Raw genomic sequence first — 18,418 nt, forward strand, 5'->3', positions numbered from 1 at the left:
TCTTTTTCATTATACTTTAAGTTCTAGGGTACACATGCACAACGTGCAGATTTGTTACATATGTATACATGTGCCATGTCGGTTTGCTGCATCAATTAACTCGTCATTTACATTAGGTATTTCTCCTAATGCTATCCCTCCCCCATGCCCCCACTCCACGACAGGCCCCGGTGTGTGAGGTTCCCCGCCCTGTCTCCAAGTGTTCTCATTGTTCAATTCCCACTAATGAGTGAGAACATGCGGTGTTTGGTTTTCTGTCCTTGTGACAGTTTGCTCAGAATGATGGTTTCCAGCTTCATCCATGTCTCTACAAAGGACATGAACTCAAGGGAGAGGTAATGCAAATTAAGATATAACTGGAGCAAGCATTAAAACAATTGAAGCTTCTAACTGAATTTTCCAGAGAGAAGGATATGACATTTTACCAGTCTAAGAAGTGCTGGGATTTTCATTTTCCATACCATATGTACATGCACATATGCATGTGTGCACACATACACACACACACACACACACATATTAATAGGCCTATATTGGTTACTATAGAGAGTACCAAACCTTTCCAGTATTTGGCTGGAATGGCTGTATGTCACTAACATGCCTGACAACCACAGACAAATCTGATATTATGGCTTACCAGGGGTAAGCGAACTTCTGTAAAAGGCCACATGGTAAGTATTTTAGGCTTTGTGGGCCGTATGGTCTCCACTGCAATTACTCAACCCTGTTGTAGCTTGAAAACAGCCATAGACAACATGTAAAAGATGAGTGTGGCTATTTTCCAGTATAACTTATTTTACAGAAACAGGTAACAAGTTGGATCTGGCCCATCGGCCATAGTTTGCCAACTCCTGGTCTACACCCTTGAACTCTGGAGTGGATTAGGGGGCTCTCAGGATTGACTCCTGGATTACTGAGGAATACAGTTTAGCTATGTAAGGTCTTTGAGAAGATCCAAAAGGACTTGGAAGGGTAAAGGAAGGCTGATACAGATGAATAGCATTCCTAAGTGTGCAAAGAAAGGTATGTCAAATTCAGTCTGCCTGTCCAAACCAGAAGTTGGGGTTTGGACAGAATCTCAGCTGTGCTAGACATAGTTGGATTCCTGAGATGATTCTGGAAGTCCTAAAGAAACGACTTACATCGTATCCCAGATGTACATGCCGGGGGTCTTTGCTAATTAGCAGCATGAAATTCAGGGGTGGTAGATTTAGAAAGGTTAGCTAAAGGCCATTCAGGCAGCAAATGATACCCTTAACTTTGGCTGGAGTGTTACTTTTATTTTCTTAATGTCTACATTAGATTTTTCTCATTAGAAAAAAACTGTTTTAAATTTTAGTTCATATTTTAGAGATGGTGAGAAGGGGGCCTTGCTATGTTGCCCAGGCTGAACTTGAACTCCTGGGCTCAAGTGATCCTCCTGCCTTGGCCTCCAAGTAGCTGGAACTACAGATGCACACTACTAGGCCTGGTTGAACTGAAAATTTAAGCACAGATTGGCAATAGGTCTTGTCAACCAAGTATGAAAACAATTATTTACATAAGAGTGAGACTAAGTGTCTAAACTGGGCAATTTGTGTTGGGAGGTATTCTTACATTGAGGAACATAATTTGGACACAGAATTTATGCCTGAAAACTAAATTAACATGCAAGTAACTACGGCGCATTGGCCATAGTTTTAATCAATAACCAAGTGTTATTGGTTAAATAACACTAAGATAACCATGATTTTAGTCACTAACCAAGTGTTTACCACCACGGCTTATTGAAAGAACCACTAAAAATGGTATTTGTCAAGAAGAAGGAAACTGAACCCAGAAGGCAGGAGTAAAATGAAGAGAGTACTTGGCTGTTCTAAAGCGATTAGGTTACCAGGGGCAAGAGATTAGGCAGAGAGCTCAATCAGGAAATACATTAGTAAACAGGTCAGAGATGATGGTAGTTTGGACCAAGGTAGTAGAAGCAGAGGTTAGAGAGAAGTAGATAATTTGGAATATATTTTGGAGGTTGAATCATCCAACATTTTGGATGTTGAGGGTGAAGGAAACAGAAGAATCAAAGATGACCCCTAATTTTCTGGCTTGAGCAACTGAATGAATGGAGGGCCATTTACCAAGAAGGGAAGAGTTGTGATGGAACAGATTTGTAGGGAAAAATTAAGAGTTCTGTTTTGGATATGTTTCATTTGAAGTGGAGATATCAAGTGGAAAATTGCACATGATTCTTGGGGGAAGAGATCAGGGATGAAGATAATAGGGTCATCCGAATATTTATAGTTTAAAAATTTTTGATACCCAATGATGTTTAGCCAGGGGTTAGCTACTAGGGTTTAAAGAACCCCTTTTTCATATATGACTATAATGGAAAAAAAAAGTTGCTTCAAGATAATGGGGGGAAGTGAATAGAGGCAGAGACAGAACAAGATTGGTTATAAATTGGTAACTGTTGAAATGTGGTTTTGTGGTAAACGGTGTTTTACTATACTAGTCTATCTACTTTTGTACATGTTTAAAATTTTCAATCATAAAAAGTTTAAAATAAAATGAAAAAAAAAGAGAGGACCAATTTTAAGATAGTCCCAATTAAAAGGTAATCCAGTAGAACTGATTGCAAAGTCAATATTATAAACAAGGCATTTAGAAGAAAAGGAAGCCAGAATAACTACAGGTTCATGAATAAGAAGATAAGATTAAGCCCAAAATGTTAGGATTAAAAGGTAGGCAAATGCCACATATGTAGGGCCTTCTTCAGTGTGGGGAGTGTGGGGATATAACTAGATTTACATTTAAGAAAGAGTAGGCAGCTGTTCTCAGAATATATATCAGGGGGCAAGATATTAAGCAAGGATGATATTAAATTCTGGTTCCTTAGGCATAGTTTTGTAATGAGGTCAACTCCTATTGCTAGATATTATGCTGACGTTTTACAGATATTATACATTTAGTACTCAAAATATGTCCGTAAGGTAGGTATTATTATTCTTATGGTATAGGTAGGGAAACTTTAGCTCAGAGATACTATGTCAAAAGTTACAACTACTCAGGGTAAGTCAGAATTCAAATCTTTGACTACAGTGCCGGCATTCTTCCCACTGTGCAGTATTATTCCCCCATGTGATGGACACCAAAGAGTTGCAGAGATGGTAGGTAGGTAGGTACCATTTTAAAAATGATAGTTGAGAAATTCCTAACTGGTCACAGACCAGGTTAACCACCAAATTAGTTTCTCTGAATCCAAACTTGCCACATAGAAATGATGCCTGGGTACACGTTCTTGAACTAAAATTTGACCCACTAGTGTCCCATCTTCTAACCTATTTTCAATATTAGTGCCAGAAAATATTTTATTAAAAAATCAGCTACTTTCCTGCTTAAAAACTGTTTCCTCTACAAAATCTACAAGATAAAAGCCAAACATTTCAACATGTCATTTACAGCCTGTCTCAGCACTTCTCAAACTTTTTGGTCTCAGGATTGCTTTGCACTCTTAAAAATTGAGAATCACATGGACTCCTATTTGTACAGGTTATATCAACTGACATTTAAATGAGAAACTGGAACTGAGAACATCTGAAAATAATTAATCCATTTTTTAAAAAAAAAACTTGTTTTGTGGCAACATAGATGGAACTGGAGGACATTATGCTAGGTGAAATAATGCCAGGAACAAATGTTAAACACCACATGTTCTCACTCATATGTGGAAGCTTAAAAAATAAAGTAGATCTCACAGGAGTAAAAAGTAGAAGAGAGAATACAACAGGCTGGAAAAATGGGGGAAGAAAAGGATAGGCAGAGATTTGTCAAAGGACACAAAATTACAGCTAGATGGGAGAAATAAGTTCTAGTGTTCTATGGCACTGTAGGATGACTATAGTTAACAGTAACATTATTATATAGTTTCAGATAGCTAGAAGGAGGATATTGAATGTTGCCAACGTGAAGAAATAATAAATGTTTGAGATAATGGATATGCTAATTTCCCTGATCTGCTCACTTTACATTATATGTATTGCAACATCACTACGTACGCCATAATTAAGTGCATTATGTATAATTTAAGTATTAAATAAAAATTTAAAAATTAAGGAAATAAACCCAGTAAATAGTACCTAAATAATACTTTTTTCAAATCTTTTTAATATCTGGCTTAATAGAGGACAACTGAATTGCCTTATTTGCTTCTGCATTCAATCTGCTGTGATATGTTGCTTTGATTAAAGTATATGAAAAATATCTGGTCTCACCCAGATTCATAAGCGGAAAAAGGAGGAGTATTTTAATAGCTTTTTAGATAACTGTAGATATTCTTTGGTACCATACCAGAATTTGGTAAGTGGTAGTTTCTTAAAGGTTAGTTGCAATGTGAAATCTGAAACCATATCAATAAACTTTTTGTACTCAGTTACATTCAAAGCCATCGATCTATCTTGCAGTTTGAATGGATTTTACTCACGTATAATTTTATAATATCATGCATTGGGTTATTTGGAAATTATTGGTTTACTGAGTTAATGCAGATCCTCTAAATGTTGACATATTTCATTATATAATACTTTTAAAAGTTTGCAAATTCAACCATCAATCTCATCAGAAGAATGTTTAAGTATTAGGAAGCTGTTGAGGTCATGGTGGCAGATATAAGTTTTTAAAAATTCTTATTTCTGCTTGAAAATTTGGATTTTATATCACTGACAACAAATACAGTTAGTTGTTTTCCTTGAAGTAATAGGTTTGTTTTGTTCATTCTTAAGAAAATATCTGCCAAACACTCTCAGATTTGAATAACCACAGTTTGTCTGTCAGTTGTTCTTTCAAGGTGGTTCATGAAAGAGGGGGCTAGTTCAGCTTCACAACTCAAACTATTTCACAAGTATTTTTCTTTGAGAAAACCATCATACTTTGTTACACAGCAGAAGTATTCTACGTGTACTTCCCATTTAATTACGCAGAATTTTTAAGAAGACAGGTACTCCTGGGTTGAGATTTAATTTACTACATCACCAAGGGAATTCTTACAGGGTCTCACCCTGTCACCCAGGTTGGAGTGCAGTGGCGTGATTATGGTTCACTGCAGCCTTAACCTCCTGGGCTCAAACGATCCTTCCACCTCAGCCTCCTGAGTACCTGGGATCACAGGCACACATCACCATGCCCAGCTAATTTTTAAAATTTTTAGTAGAGACAAGGTCTCATTATGTTACCTAGACTGGTCTTGAACTCCTGAGCTCAGGTGATCCTCCTGCCTCAGCCTCCCAAAGTGCTGGGATTACAGGCATGAGCCACTGTGTCTGGCCCACCAAGGACATTAAGTGAAACTCACTTAAAAACAACAACAACAACAACAAACTCTCCTAGTACAATATGGTGCCATGGCTTTGATTTATGCTAAGATGCAAGTAGTTTTAACCACTATTGTTTATGCACCAACAATGCAACTGTCAACACAATGAAAAAGACAAGTGTCTTTGTATTATAAAAATAGTAATGTTGGCATGATCACTATTTGACCTTACATGGAACATACTTTAAGAACCAATGGACTATTTTTAAAATTTAATTTAAAAAATTTTAAATTAACAAATAATAATTGTATATATTTATGGGGTACAATGTGATGTTTTGATATATGTATATGCTGTAGAAGATTAAATAAAGTTATTAACAAATCTATCACCTTACCTATTTATCTTTTTTTTGTGGTGAGAACATTTAAAATCTACTTTTTTAGCAATTTTGAAATATGTACTATGTCATTATTAACTATGGTCACCATGCTGTACAATAGATCTTTAAAACTTACTCTTCCTGTCTAACTGGAACTTTGTACCCTTGGCAAACACCTCTCCTTTCCCCATCAACCCCACCTCACCCAAAAGCCTCTGGTTATCATTGTTCTATTCTTTCCTTCTGAGTTTGAATGTTTTACACCCACTGGATTATTCATTATCCTTTTCTAGCCACATGTCCTGCTTCTGTTTGCCACCACCCTCACCTCTGTGACTTTGCATATATTGTTCCTTTGGCCTACAATGTCTTTCCCAACCAGCTGGCAAAATCCTATTTGTCTTTAAAGATCTGCTTTGGATTTTATTCCTGAGAAGTCTGCATTAAGCTGAATTAATCACTCTGAACACATTGTTTTAGCATTTATCCATTGAGGGTAGAGGGCCTACTAACATTTTTAAGCACTCAATGTCTGCCAGACCCTGGGATAAGCTTTTTATATGTTTTCTAATGAAATTTTCAAATTACTTCTATGTGATAGGTATCTTTATAGCCTTGTACACTGAAGGATCAGACACATAGTTGAAGTTCAACCCAAGTCCGTTATTTCAGGATAATGTTTCCCCCTATTTGTTCCAGGGCCTGATGGCAAATACATGGCACAGTTAAGATACTCAATTTATATTTCCTAAACAGTTAAATAAATGAACTTAGTAACAATCTAATCCCATAATGAAGGGCTCTATAAAGTTCCTCATCTTTCAGAGCCTGGGGTCTGGCCTTTAGTACAGTATTTTTTCGTTTTTCATTCTTCATTTCTTATATACAGTTTAGACTTCAAATATTCATTTATTTATAGAAAAACTGTATTTTCATTTCTTTCAGCAGTGTGCTCCCAGCCGTGGGGTGGTAATTTAATGATCACACTGCCATCAAGCCTGAAACACAAATGTTGACATTTGATGGTAATGTTTTCCTTATCAAAGTTGCTTCAAGTAAATACCAATGGTGTATCCAAGTAAATGAGGCAATTATTGAAAACGCAAATGGTATATATTTTTCAATGTGCATATTCATGTTTTAAACTTTTCAAAAAGTTAAAAAAAAGCTACTGAATACCTCTTTTTCTACTTAGTCTGGGACATTATGAAATGTGAAAACTCCAATGTGCCTTAAAGAAAAGTTTAATATCTCCCAAGGTAATTTACAGATTCAATGCCATCCCCATCAAGCTACCAATGACTTTCTTCACAGAATTGGAAAAAACTACTTTAAGTTCATATGGAACCAAAAAAGAGCCCGCATTGCCAAGTCAATCCTAAGCCAAAAGAACAAAGCTGGAGGCATCACGCTACCTGACTTCAAACTATACAACAAGGCTACAGTAACCAAAACAGCATGGTACTGGTACCAAAACAGAGATATAGATCAATGGAACAGAACAGAGCCCTCAGAAATAACGCCGCATATCTACAACTATCTGATCTTTGACAAACCTGAGAAAAACAAGCAATGGTGAAAGGATTCCCTATTTAATAAATGGTGCTGGGAAAACTGGCTAGCCATATGTAGAAAGCTGAAACTGGATCCCTTCCTTACACCTTATACAAAAATCAATTCAAGATGGATTAAAGACTTACATGTTAGACCTAAAACCATAAAAACCCTAGAAGAAAACCCAGGCATTACCATTCAGGACATAGGCATGGGCAAGGACTTCATGTCTAAAACACCAAAAGCAATGGCAACAAAAGACAAAATTGACAAATGGGATCTAATTAAACTAAAGAGCTTCTGCACAGCAAAAGAAACTACCATCAGAGTGAATAGACAACCTACAAAATGGGAGAAAATTTTCGCAACCTACTCATCTGACAAAGGGCTAATATCCAGAATCTACAATGAACTCAAACAAATTTACAAGAAAAAAACAAACAACCCCATCAAAAAGTGGGCAAAGGATATGAACAGACACTTCTCAAAAGAAGACATTTATGCAGCCAAAAGACACATGAAAAAATGCTCATCATCACTGGCCATCAGAGAAATGCAAATCAAAACCACAATGAGATACCATCTCACACCAGTTAGAATGGTGATCATTAAAAAGTCAGGAAACAACAGGTGCTGGAGAGGATGTGGAGAAACAGGAACACTTTTACACTGTTGGTGGGACTGTAGACTAGTTCAACCATTGTGGAAGTCAGTGTGGCGATTCCTCAGGCATCTAGAACTAGAAGTACCATTTGATCCAGCCATCCCATTACTGGGTATATACCCAAAGGATTATAAATCATGCTGCTATAAAGACACATGCACACGTATGTTTATTGCGGCACTATTCACAATAGCAAAGACTTGGAACCAACCCCAATGTCCAACAACAATAGACTGGATTAAGAAAATGTGGCACATATACACCACGGAATACTATGCAGCCATAAAAAATGATGAGTTCATGTCCTTTGTAGGGACATGGATGAAATTGGAAACCATCATTCTCAGTAAACTATCGCAAGGACAAAAAACCAAACACTGCATGTTCTTACTCATAGATGGGAATTGAACAATGAGAACACATGGACACAGGAAGGGGAACATCACACTCTGTGGACTGTTGTGGGGTGGGGGGAGGGGGGAGGGATAGCATTAGGAGATATACCTAATGCTAAATGACAAGTTAATGGGTGCAGCACACCAGCATGGCACATGTATACATATGTAACTAACCTGCACATTGTGCACATGTACCCTAAAACTTAAAGTATAATAATAATAAGAAAAAAAAAAGAAAAATGCTAACAAAGTTTTACATTTTTTTTTTTAAAAAGAAAAGTTTAATATCTCAATCACTGCTTTACTCAGACTATAGCATGTATCTTTATAATGGTGGTGAGACCAGCAGTTCTAAGTGTGACCCAAGGACCAGCAGCATCAGTATCACCCAGGAACTTATTAGAAGTGCAAATTATCAGGACCCACCCCAGACCTACTGAATAAAAAACTCCAGGGGTGGGGATCAGCAATCTGTGTCTTAACAGCTCTCTAGATGATTCTGGAACATGGTTAAATTTAAGAACCAATGGGCAAATGAACTGTGCTATTTGGATTCATGGATGTTAACTTCAAAAAACGGATACATTTTGGAAGACCTGACTGGCCTATGTATAACCTAATTGTGAAAATAAAAGCTGTATAGTAAGAGGTCTGCCAAGCCCAGGGCCTGGGCTGCCCTCAAGCCTATATACTGTGGCATGCAGCCAAAGGAGAGAGTCTCTTTCCTCAGAAAGAAGCCGAACATTTCTTGACTATGCCTTCTAAGATGTGGATAAATACACTACAGTGGTACTTAATCAGGAATGACACCATGTAAGAACTGTCTACCATTCCCTCCTACGTAACTCCAACCATTTACTGTTTAAGCTGCCTCTTTTCTAAATAAATCAGGCACCTGAAATACATGTTTTTTTTTTTTTTTTTTTTTTTGAGATGGAGTTTCACTCTTTTTGCCCAGGCTGGAGTGCAATGGTGTGATCTTGGCTCAGTGCAACCTCCACCTCCTGGTTCAAGTGATTCTCTTGCCTGAGCCTCCCAAGTAGCTAGGATTACAGGCGCCTGCCACCACACCCAGCTAATTTTGTATTTTTAGTAGACATGGGGTTTCACCATGTTGGCAAGGCTGGTCTCAAACTCCTGATCTCAGGTGATCCGCCTGCCTTGGCCTCCCAAAGTGCTGGGATTTCAGGTGTGAGCCACCACACCCGGCCCTGAAATACATGTATTTTATTACTACTGGAGTACATTCTGTCATTGAATACCTTACCATGGAATATAACATTCAACTACCAATGACAAGACTGTTCTTTCTAGGACTACCATCCTAGTTGCTTTGTTACTACATGGATTTAAGGAAAACAGAGACTTGTTAGCATTTTGACCACAATTTGGAGGTATGTAAAAAGCTCATTTTAGTAAAGAATGTGTATAAAACTTCCTAGCATTTTGCTAGGAAAAGTAAAAGCATTAAGTGTTCACTTCATTTTTTATTATACTTTTCTAAAGAAAAACGGGTAAATCTGCCCCAACCATCAGAATTTGCTATGTTTGTAAGAAAGAAGGGCAGGCCCTTCTTTCTTTACTTCTTACTTTAAGTAAGGAGGGAGAAGGACTCAGAATCAGATGAATGGAGTACTCAGGGCATATCTTTAAGAATAAAAAGGACAGGAAGCATAGGGAAATCATCCTATTAGTCACAAACTTGGGATAAAAGTTCCTTGTTTTTACTGGCAGTTAATTCATTTTGTTTACAATATAAATAAGAAAGAAAAACTTAGGCTTCCTAAACATATGTATTTATGTGAATGATTACAAGTGAGAATATAACAATTTTTATTGATCTTGTGTTTAAGAATGCAAAATTATAAGGATGATACATGCTTTAGAATGAGAGATCGAGGTTTGAATTCCAGCTCTGACAAGCACTAGCTTTGTGACTCTGTTCAATTCTTAACTTCCCGGGTTTTCAGTTTCCTCATCTGAAGAATATAGCAAATTTATAAGGATTTGAGATAAATATTTATTATATACCTTGCACAGAATAGGTGATCAATAAATAGTTATTAAGGTATTCAAGAAAATGAATGCCTAGAGAACTGATTTGGGTATGCAATCTGTCTAGCTGATCTGAATATTATACTACTGGGTCTCAGTCTCAATACTCAACTTCTCCTATTTCACCCACATGCTAAATAACTATAAATTGCTTGCTTACCACCCTCCATTTTTTTCCACAACACTTGGAAGGAGGACAGAAAGAGACAGCAATAAAAAAACAAATATTCCCTTAAAACAAGTAATGCATATAGAGATAACACCTTCATAAAAAACAAAAAGAATTGCTGGAAGAGCTTTATTTCATTTACAGTGAGGGAAAGAACAGTACCACCATTTATTCATTTGATCCTGTTTCTTCCTCACACTACCATCACATTCCAAAACAACATATTATTTATTGCTATTAAGGTGTTATGGATTTGCTTTTCTATGCTAAAGTTCCTCTGCATTCACCAGAATGCAGTAGGCTACTTAAGCCAAAGATCCAGGGCTATAAACCTTGTTCAGTGCAGTAAGATCACTTTAATACTATTCTAATCTTGGAATGCAGTTATAAAGATAGATGATGGCCACAGAGTGCTACTTACAAACAGAAATGGTTCTTATGCAATCTTAAAAGATATAAAAAACTTAGCACCTGAAAATGTGTTAAAAAATTCCCATATTCTGCCAGTCTGTTTTACATACCTGAGAATCTTTTTAGGAATCTGTGATGGAGAAGAATGACTCTTCTTCTTCTCTGAGTCCTGTAGTAATGCATTCTCTGCTCTACCCTTCTCCATGACTGCTGCCTGGTCTGTCCTAGCCTTGCTCTGATCCACACTGAGCTGGCCTTGAGCAGGGTCGCACCTGTACATGAAGACAATGGCTGGTTTCTCACTGGACTCTCCTTTTGCCTCTGTGAACCAGTGATGGCGCTGAACTGGAGGAGGAGGCAGCATGTGAATGACTGTGCCATCCAGGCCCACCAGTTTCCCTTTCTCTCGCTCTTTCTCTTTGTCATCCTCCTCATCTGTTTTCCGACGGCGGAAGAAGCTTTTAAATGATATCCAGCGCTTAGGTTTTGCATCAGCTGCCCGCCTGCTGCCTTCAGAGTGCAAAACTGATTCAGCTTCTGTTGACCTGGTAGGGCTGGTTGGCTTGGTCCAGTTAGTGAAATGCCTCTGCAAAAGGTTACCTGCATGGTAAGGAGAAGAAGTAGAGCGTGGCGGGGGAAATGGAGGTGGTGGCTCACTTTGGGGGCTAGTCACTAATTTGGAGGGAGAGGGGGTGACTGGCTTTATGGATGGGTCTTTCTGTACTTTGGTGGTAGGACTGTCTGTGGTCTGAGGTGCTTCAGCCTCACCACTAGGCTGAGATGTAAAGAGAGATTTGGGCCGGACTGGCGTACTCTTAGGTGTGCTCTTAGCAACATCAGCATCTGGAGGAATGGCATAAAGCTCTTCCACACTGCAAGCTTTAGGGCCAGATTGAGGTGTTTCTGGAGGAGACTGTGGGGGTTGGATTGAAGCCACAATCTGAGAAAGCACTGTGCTTGCTTTCTCTCTGGTGCTGCTGCTGCCCACCATCTGAGACTCCTGAGTGCCTTCTATTTTGGCCACAGGCTCTTGAGTGGCTCTCTGGATCTTTGCTGGGGAGCTGTGGCTGGAACTATAGCTTCTCTGTGGTGAAGACTGACCTCTGTTGAGACAGTTGTTAAACTCTTGAACCTTCTGAGCCACTGAGCCCCTTTTATGCTCTGTGCTGTTTGAAAACCCTTTAGTTTGAAGACAGTCAGTGGTTTTGCTAGTGGTGTTATCAGGCACTTTGCTTTCTGTTTCTATTTCTTCATAAGTATGGCTTATTACGCTTGTGGTTTTTTCCTTCACTGAGAGTTCTCCACTTGTTCCCAGAAAACTTTTGTAGATAGCTAGATTGTCATATGCATTCGGATTGATAACAATGGGAACTTTGATAGCATTTTTGGAACTCCGAGCATAAGTTGGCTCGTCATGAATGATAATTGGAAAAGGTGGCATACCAGCATTGTTATAACTATTAAATTTTATTTCAGACAAATTAGGTGACTTAACAGGGATGGTTTTGGAGGAAATGTTTGTAGCTGTGGGTGATGTAGGTGCTGATTTGTGACAGTTTTTCCTTGGAGGAACATTTGGTCCAGTTCCACTAGTAATTAGTTCTACTTTAGGTATCTTTTGTCGTGGACTGGTGCTAGAAGTCCATACTTCTTGGTATCGAATTGCACTGGATTTTTGGAAATGGGCACTTATTTGTCCTGGTGTCAATGAAGATGATGTAACTGGAGAGTTTGGAGTAGAGGATGAGCTTTTCGTCTTGGGGCTGTTAACAGGGCCCTCGAGGTGCTCACTGGCCATGGCTGCTGACACATCCACAACAGTATATGGCTTGCACAATGGCTGTTCCAGATTCACAACTCGGTAAGGTTTTGCTTGCTCTTCTGTGGGGACAAGGTTTATGGTTACTGCTTGCCCAGCAACATCTGTAGAGGCTTTACTTTCTTCCTTCTCAGTTTGTACAGCAATCTTGCCATCTTTCTCTTCTAATCGGAGAGCAAGGACTGCTTTGTGGGTCTCTGGAACTTTTATTGAGCTTTTGGAAGCTTGTGATGAATCTTTATCCTGATTATTACTAGAGGGACTTTCATAATTGGGCTCAATTTCCTTCATGTCCTTAGAATCTCCTGGGTTACCAGGAGATATTCCACCATTACAAATCTTCTGGGATAAACTACTGGCTGTCTCAGAACGCGATTCTTCTGTTAAAGAAGAATCTGGTGATGTGGAGTCAGATGACACCATGCTCTGAATGCTTCCTTGTCCATAAGAGACCACAGAATTTTCCTCATAACCATTCAGGATTTCATCATAGCTGTCATCATAGTCCACAGCACAGATTCTCTGCAGAGACTTGTTTCGCAGGGGGATGGTATTCCATTTTTTGTCCACAAAGAATCGAACAGGAGACAAAGTGTTTGCTCTGAAGTTGGCAAAGCGAGGTTGCCCTCTCATGCGAATCTCCATGGCCAACAGCTCTTCATCACTCTCATCCCAACTCTCGTGCTCCTCCTCCATGTTACTGAAAAGCACATCCTCTTCACTCTCCTCGCCACTGGAAAACTCTGGGTAACAGAACCGGCCCCCTTCATTACTAATCACTTCTGTGCTCCCACTCAGAATAACATGCTTGCCCTGAGTTTCCTTTATCCCACCTATCATGCAACTTGGTGGAAGCTTTCTTTCCAATGATCGTTTATAGCAATCATTTATTCTTCCCAAGAATGTTTCTCTGGAGTTTGTTTCATTTCCTCTTATCTGAGGGGCAGTATCCAAGCCTGCTATCTCCTTTAACACTTCAGTTAGTCCATTATTGTTATTTGACATCTTCTTTGCACTATCATTATTGCCATAAGGCTTAGGAACATGGCTAATTCCTTCATCATCTTCATTATTATTGTTAAGTGGTTTCTGACTCAAGGCAGCTCTGTTTCGGTTCCATCCTATGATGACAGGTTTGTTCTCACAGTGTTCTTGGATGCTAAGCTCACCACATATACTTTGCCCATCTGCCACTATCATAGTGGGCTTCACAGCTATAGTGGGTTTTTTAGCCACAGGAGGCCGGAAATTGCCCGTGTTCCTGATGCGGTGGTTGTTACTGTGATTGGCATTAGTTTTCACATTGCCATGGGTGATGGGTTCCTTCTCAGGGTCTGGGGGAAGCTGGTGCAAACTTTTAGGTTTAAAGCAATTCTTGCATTCACCAGGTTTCCAAACATGTTCAGTAAAGGTGTTACAAGCAGACATTTTTAAAAATAGAACTTCACAGACAATGCTTTTCTTTCAGTGCATGACAAAACTTTCATCTGTTAGTTTTCACTTCCCCTATGTGTTACAGCAGCTCTTCTAAGAATGATCAATCTGTGGAGGGGAAAAGAAGACAAAAAATCTGAATGAAAAAGGCACTATGAGACTTACCATTATTAGTGACTTGAAAAGACTGACTCCATTCCAAAATTTTTCCTTAAATTAAAAGACTGAGAGCTAAACTAATTTGTGTACTTTGTAATTTCCCTTTAGCCAATCAGCATTTGGAAAGTGAGCTTTTTAACTATAATTTTATGCACTCTTATCTATCCATACATAATCTTCAGCTTGATGTCTCTGTTGCAATGATTCTGTGACCTTCCCTCCCAGAAATGCCTTTGATACCACTCCTTCTGTTATCCACCAATTTCTCTAACACTTCCCAGCCCACTATAGATTCCTCTTCTTCCACCTACCCTTGAACGTTTTAGACATTTCGTAGACTCCTCAAACTCAATGCATTGAAAATGAAGCTTCGGGGCTGGGTGCAGTGGCTCATGCCTGTAATCCCAGCATGCTAGGAGGCAGGCCAAGGTGGGAAGATCCCTTGAGCCCAGGAGTTCAAGACCAGCCTGGCTAACATGATAAAATCCCATCTCTAAAAAAAATATAAAAATTAGCTGGGTGTGGTAGCACACACCTATAGTTCCAGATACTCAGGAAGCTGAGGCAGGAGGATTGTTTGAGCCTGGGAGGTGGAGGTTGCAGTGAGCAGATTGTGCCACAGTACTTCAGCCTGGGTGACAGAGTGAGACCTTGTCTCAAAAAAAAAAAAAAAAAAAAAAAAAGGCTGAAAAGGAGACCAGGGGCCAGATCATGCAAGGCCTTTTAGGCTTTTAAAGATTATAGAGTTTATCCTAAGAGCAGTGGGAAGCCACTGAAGGGTCTTGAATAGGGGAAACAACATAATCCAATTTGCATTTTAAAAAGACAGCTCTGACCAAAACCCATGAAATTCTTAGGTATATAAGTCCAACAAAATATGTGTAAAATCTAGAATCTATATGAGCAAAACTATAAAACACTGATAGATGAAGGGGGGAAGAAGGGGGAAAGGTAAGCAAATTATAGCCCAGAGGCCAAATGTAGCTTATTCCTGTTTTTGTATCCCGAGGTTAAGGATGCTTTTTATGTTTTTAAATGGTTGGAAACAAATCAAAACGAGAATAATGTTCTGCAACAAGTGAAAATTATATGAAATTCTAAATTCAGTACCCACAAATAAAGCTCCATTGGAACGCCAGTCACACTCATTTGTTTACATACTCATTTGCCTATGGTGGCTTCTGTGCTACAATGGAGAGATGAGTAGCTACGAAATGTGTGACACACAGACTGTATGCTTCACTTTTACTGCTTTGTGGCACTCTACAAATTGCAGGATTTCCACTGGTGCATCTATCAGCTGTGTGAAATTACATTTTTCAAAGATAATACATAAAATTATAAAATAAAATTATGAAATACATAAAATTTCATTACAGATATGAATTAATAGATGAACATTTGTAATCAATTTTGATGAGAGGAAGTACTAACTTTGAACCCCCATCAAGCACAATGTTATCCTCCCCAAAATGGAATTTCATTCTTCTCACTAGCAAACCTCTGTTATAAAATATTGTACCTAAATATATTTTGCATTTTATCAAAAACATTTGCAAAAAAAAAAAATGACAAGAGAATGAAGACAAACCCCAGAGTAGGAGAAATTATGTGAAACATTCATATCTGACAAAGGACTTTGTATCTGGAATATATAAAGAACTTTCAAAACTCAACAAAAAGAAAAACCCAATAAAAAACAGGTAAAAGATTTGAGCAGACACTTAACCAAATATATATGATTTTTGATCTTTTTTTTTGAGACAGGATCTCACTCTGTCACCCAGTCTGGTGTGTAGTGGTATGATCACAGCTCACTGCAGCCTCAACCTCCCTGGCTCAATCAAGCCTCTCACCTCAGCCTCTGGAGTAGCTGGGACTATGGGCACATGCCACTATGCCTGGCTAATTTTTCTATTTTTTTTTATAGAGATGGGGTTTCTCCATGTTGTCCAGAGTGGTCTCAAACTCTTGGGCTCAAGGGACCCAGCTGCCTCGGCCTCCCCAAAATGTTGAGATTACAGGCATGAGACACTGTGCCCAGCCAAAGTTACATGGATTGCATTTAAACAATATAAAAATTGTAAATATAATTTACAATATTTATAATATTGTAGTAAATAAAATTTATAATATTGTAAATATAATTAGCCACATGGAAGTGCAAATTAAAACTACAATGTGCTACCACTACAAATTTATTAGAATGGTTAAAATAAAATTAAAACAAAAACAATTGATGCTAGCGAGGATGTGAAGCAATTGAAACTCATATATTGCTGGTGGGAATGTAAATGGTTCAGGTATTCTGAAAAACAGTTTTGCAGTTTCTTATAGAGTTAATCATAAACTTACCTTGGAGCCCAGCAATCCCACTCCTAGGTATTTACCCAAGATAAATAAAAACTTTTGTTTACACTAAAACCAATACACAAAGGTTTACAGCCAAAAGCTGGAAACAATCTAAATGTTAGGTGGCAGTGGTTACATAACTGCATACATTTGTCAAAACTCACAGAACCGGCAGGTAGGCTGGGCGCGGTGGCTCATGCCTGTAATCCCAGCACTGTGGGAGGCTGAGGCGGGTGGATCACTTGAGGCCAGGAGTTTGAGACTAGCCTGGCCAACATGGTGAAATCCTGTCTCTACCAAAAATGCAAAAATTAGCCAGGCATGGTGGTGTACACCCGTAATCTTAGCTACTCAGGAGGCTGAGGCATGAGAATTGCTTGAACCTGGGTGGAGGTTGCTGTGAGCCGAGGTTGCATTGTGCCACTGCACCACAGTCCAAGACTCTGCCTCGAAAAACAAACAAACAACTCATAGAACTACGCACTTAAAAAAAGTGAATTTTACTACATGTAAATTTACCCTCAATAAACCTGACTTTAAAAAGACAGCTCTGCTGCTATGTAGAAAATGGACTCGGGAAGAACAGGACAGGAGGCTTAAAAGACTGACATAGGCAAACTAAGATCTGATGAGGATCTGGATTAGGATGTGGTGTCAGGGAAGGCAGAGAAAGATGCAGGAATGACTGGATTTTGAAGAGTAAAAGGTATTGAGGTTTTAGGTTTATGTATTCAAATGATTATGGAGCCATTTACTGAGATGACAACATTGGAGGAGGTGCAACTTTTGAAGGGAAGATTATGAGTCCATATTTTGTCACCCTGCATACAAGACAGTATACGAATTTAGGAGTCTGAAACATGGATGAGAATTCTGTGGTTCTCCTCTGCTTAGGAATTACTAGTATAGAGATATTTAGGCCGAAAAGAAAATAGTGAGCTGAGGAGGTGGCCTTGGTGGGTGAACCAGGGAGAAGGGGCTACTTCCTCTCCCCTAACTGAAAACTAACAGCCAAGGTGTGATGACACAGAAGCCAGATGAGGAAATGTCATGAAGGAGAAAGACAATAACTATTTCAAATGCTGCTGAGAGGTAACGGAAAATGAGGACTTACATACATGCCCATTGGACTTGGCAACATGAGCTCATCAGTGACCTTAGCATGAACTATTTGGTTCAGTGGTGGGGATGGAAACCAGACTGCAGTGAGTTGAAGAGTGAGATAATAGAGCAATGGTAGATAACTTTTGGAGAAGAGTAGGCAGGAAGGAGAAGCAAGAAGGAGCTAGGAGGATGGGGGTCCAGAAAGGATTTCCTTATTTTAAGATGGGAAGACCTAGATAATGTTGAATGGTAATATTGGGGAAAGATACAGGCCAGGGTGAGAGGCTGAAAAAACAGGAAAGAGGAAAGAATCACAATACTTAGAATGTTAAAACTGTGCAGGTTTCTAATTCAACTGTGTTTTATGGACAAAGGAATCGAAGCCTAGAAGAGAAAGTGACTTTCCTAAGGACACACAGTAAATAAGAAAGACCCAGAACTGGGACTCAAGGCTACAACTACCTACAATATGTTTTGTTTTTACCTTTTTTGGTAGATGTTTTTTTCTTTTGTTGTATATGCTTACTGTGGAAACTCAGAAAAGCATAAAGAAAATAGAAACCATATGTAAACTTATTATTCAGAAGTAACTTTTATTAACAGCTTGGGGGCAGTTCCTGTCAGTCACCAAG

The 18,418-nt window shown here is 38.8% G+C and overlaps 1 protein-coding gene across 26 annotated transcripts in view; it reads right to left on the reverse strand.

Annotated features, from left to right (window-relative positions):
* PEAK1 (pseudopodium enriched atypical kinase 1) overlaps positions 1–18,418 on the reverse strand; it is a 310,312-nt gene that overhangs the window by 54,948 nt on the left and 236,946 nt on the right. For all 26 annotated transcript variants that reach the window (XM_063795320.1, XM_063795312.1, XM_063795318.1 and 23 more), the window contains one exon: positions 11,029–14,279. In XM_063795320.1, coding sequence (XP_063651390.1) covers positions 11,029–14,165 — 3,137 coding nt within the window. In that variant the 5' untranslated portion in view covers positions 14,166–14,279. The remainder of the gene's footprint in view (positions 1–11,028; positions 14,280–18,418) is intronic.

This window comes from Pan troglodytes, chromosome 16 (assembly GCF_028858775.2).
Source record: "Pan troglodytes isolate AG18354 chromosome 16, NHGRI_mPanTro3-v2.0_pri, whole genome shotgun sequence".
NCBI lineage: Eukaryota > Metazoa > Chordata > Mammalia > Primates > Hominidae > Pan > Pan troglodytes.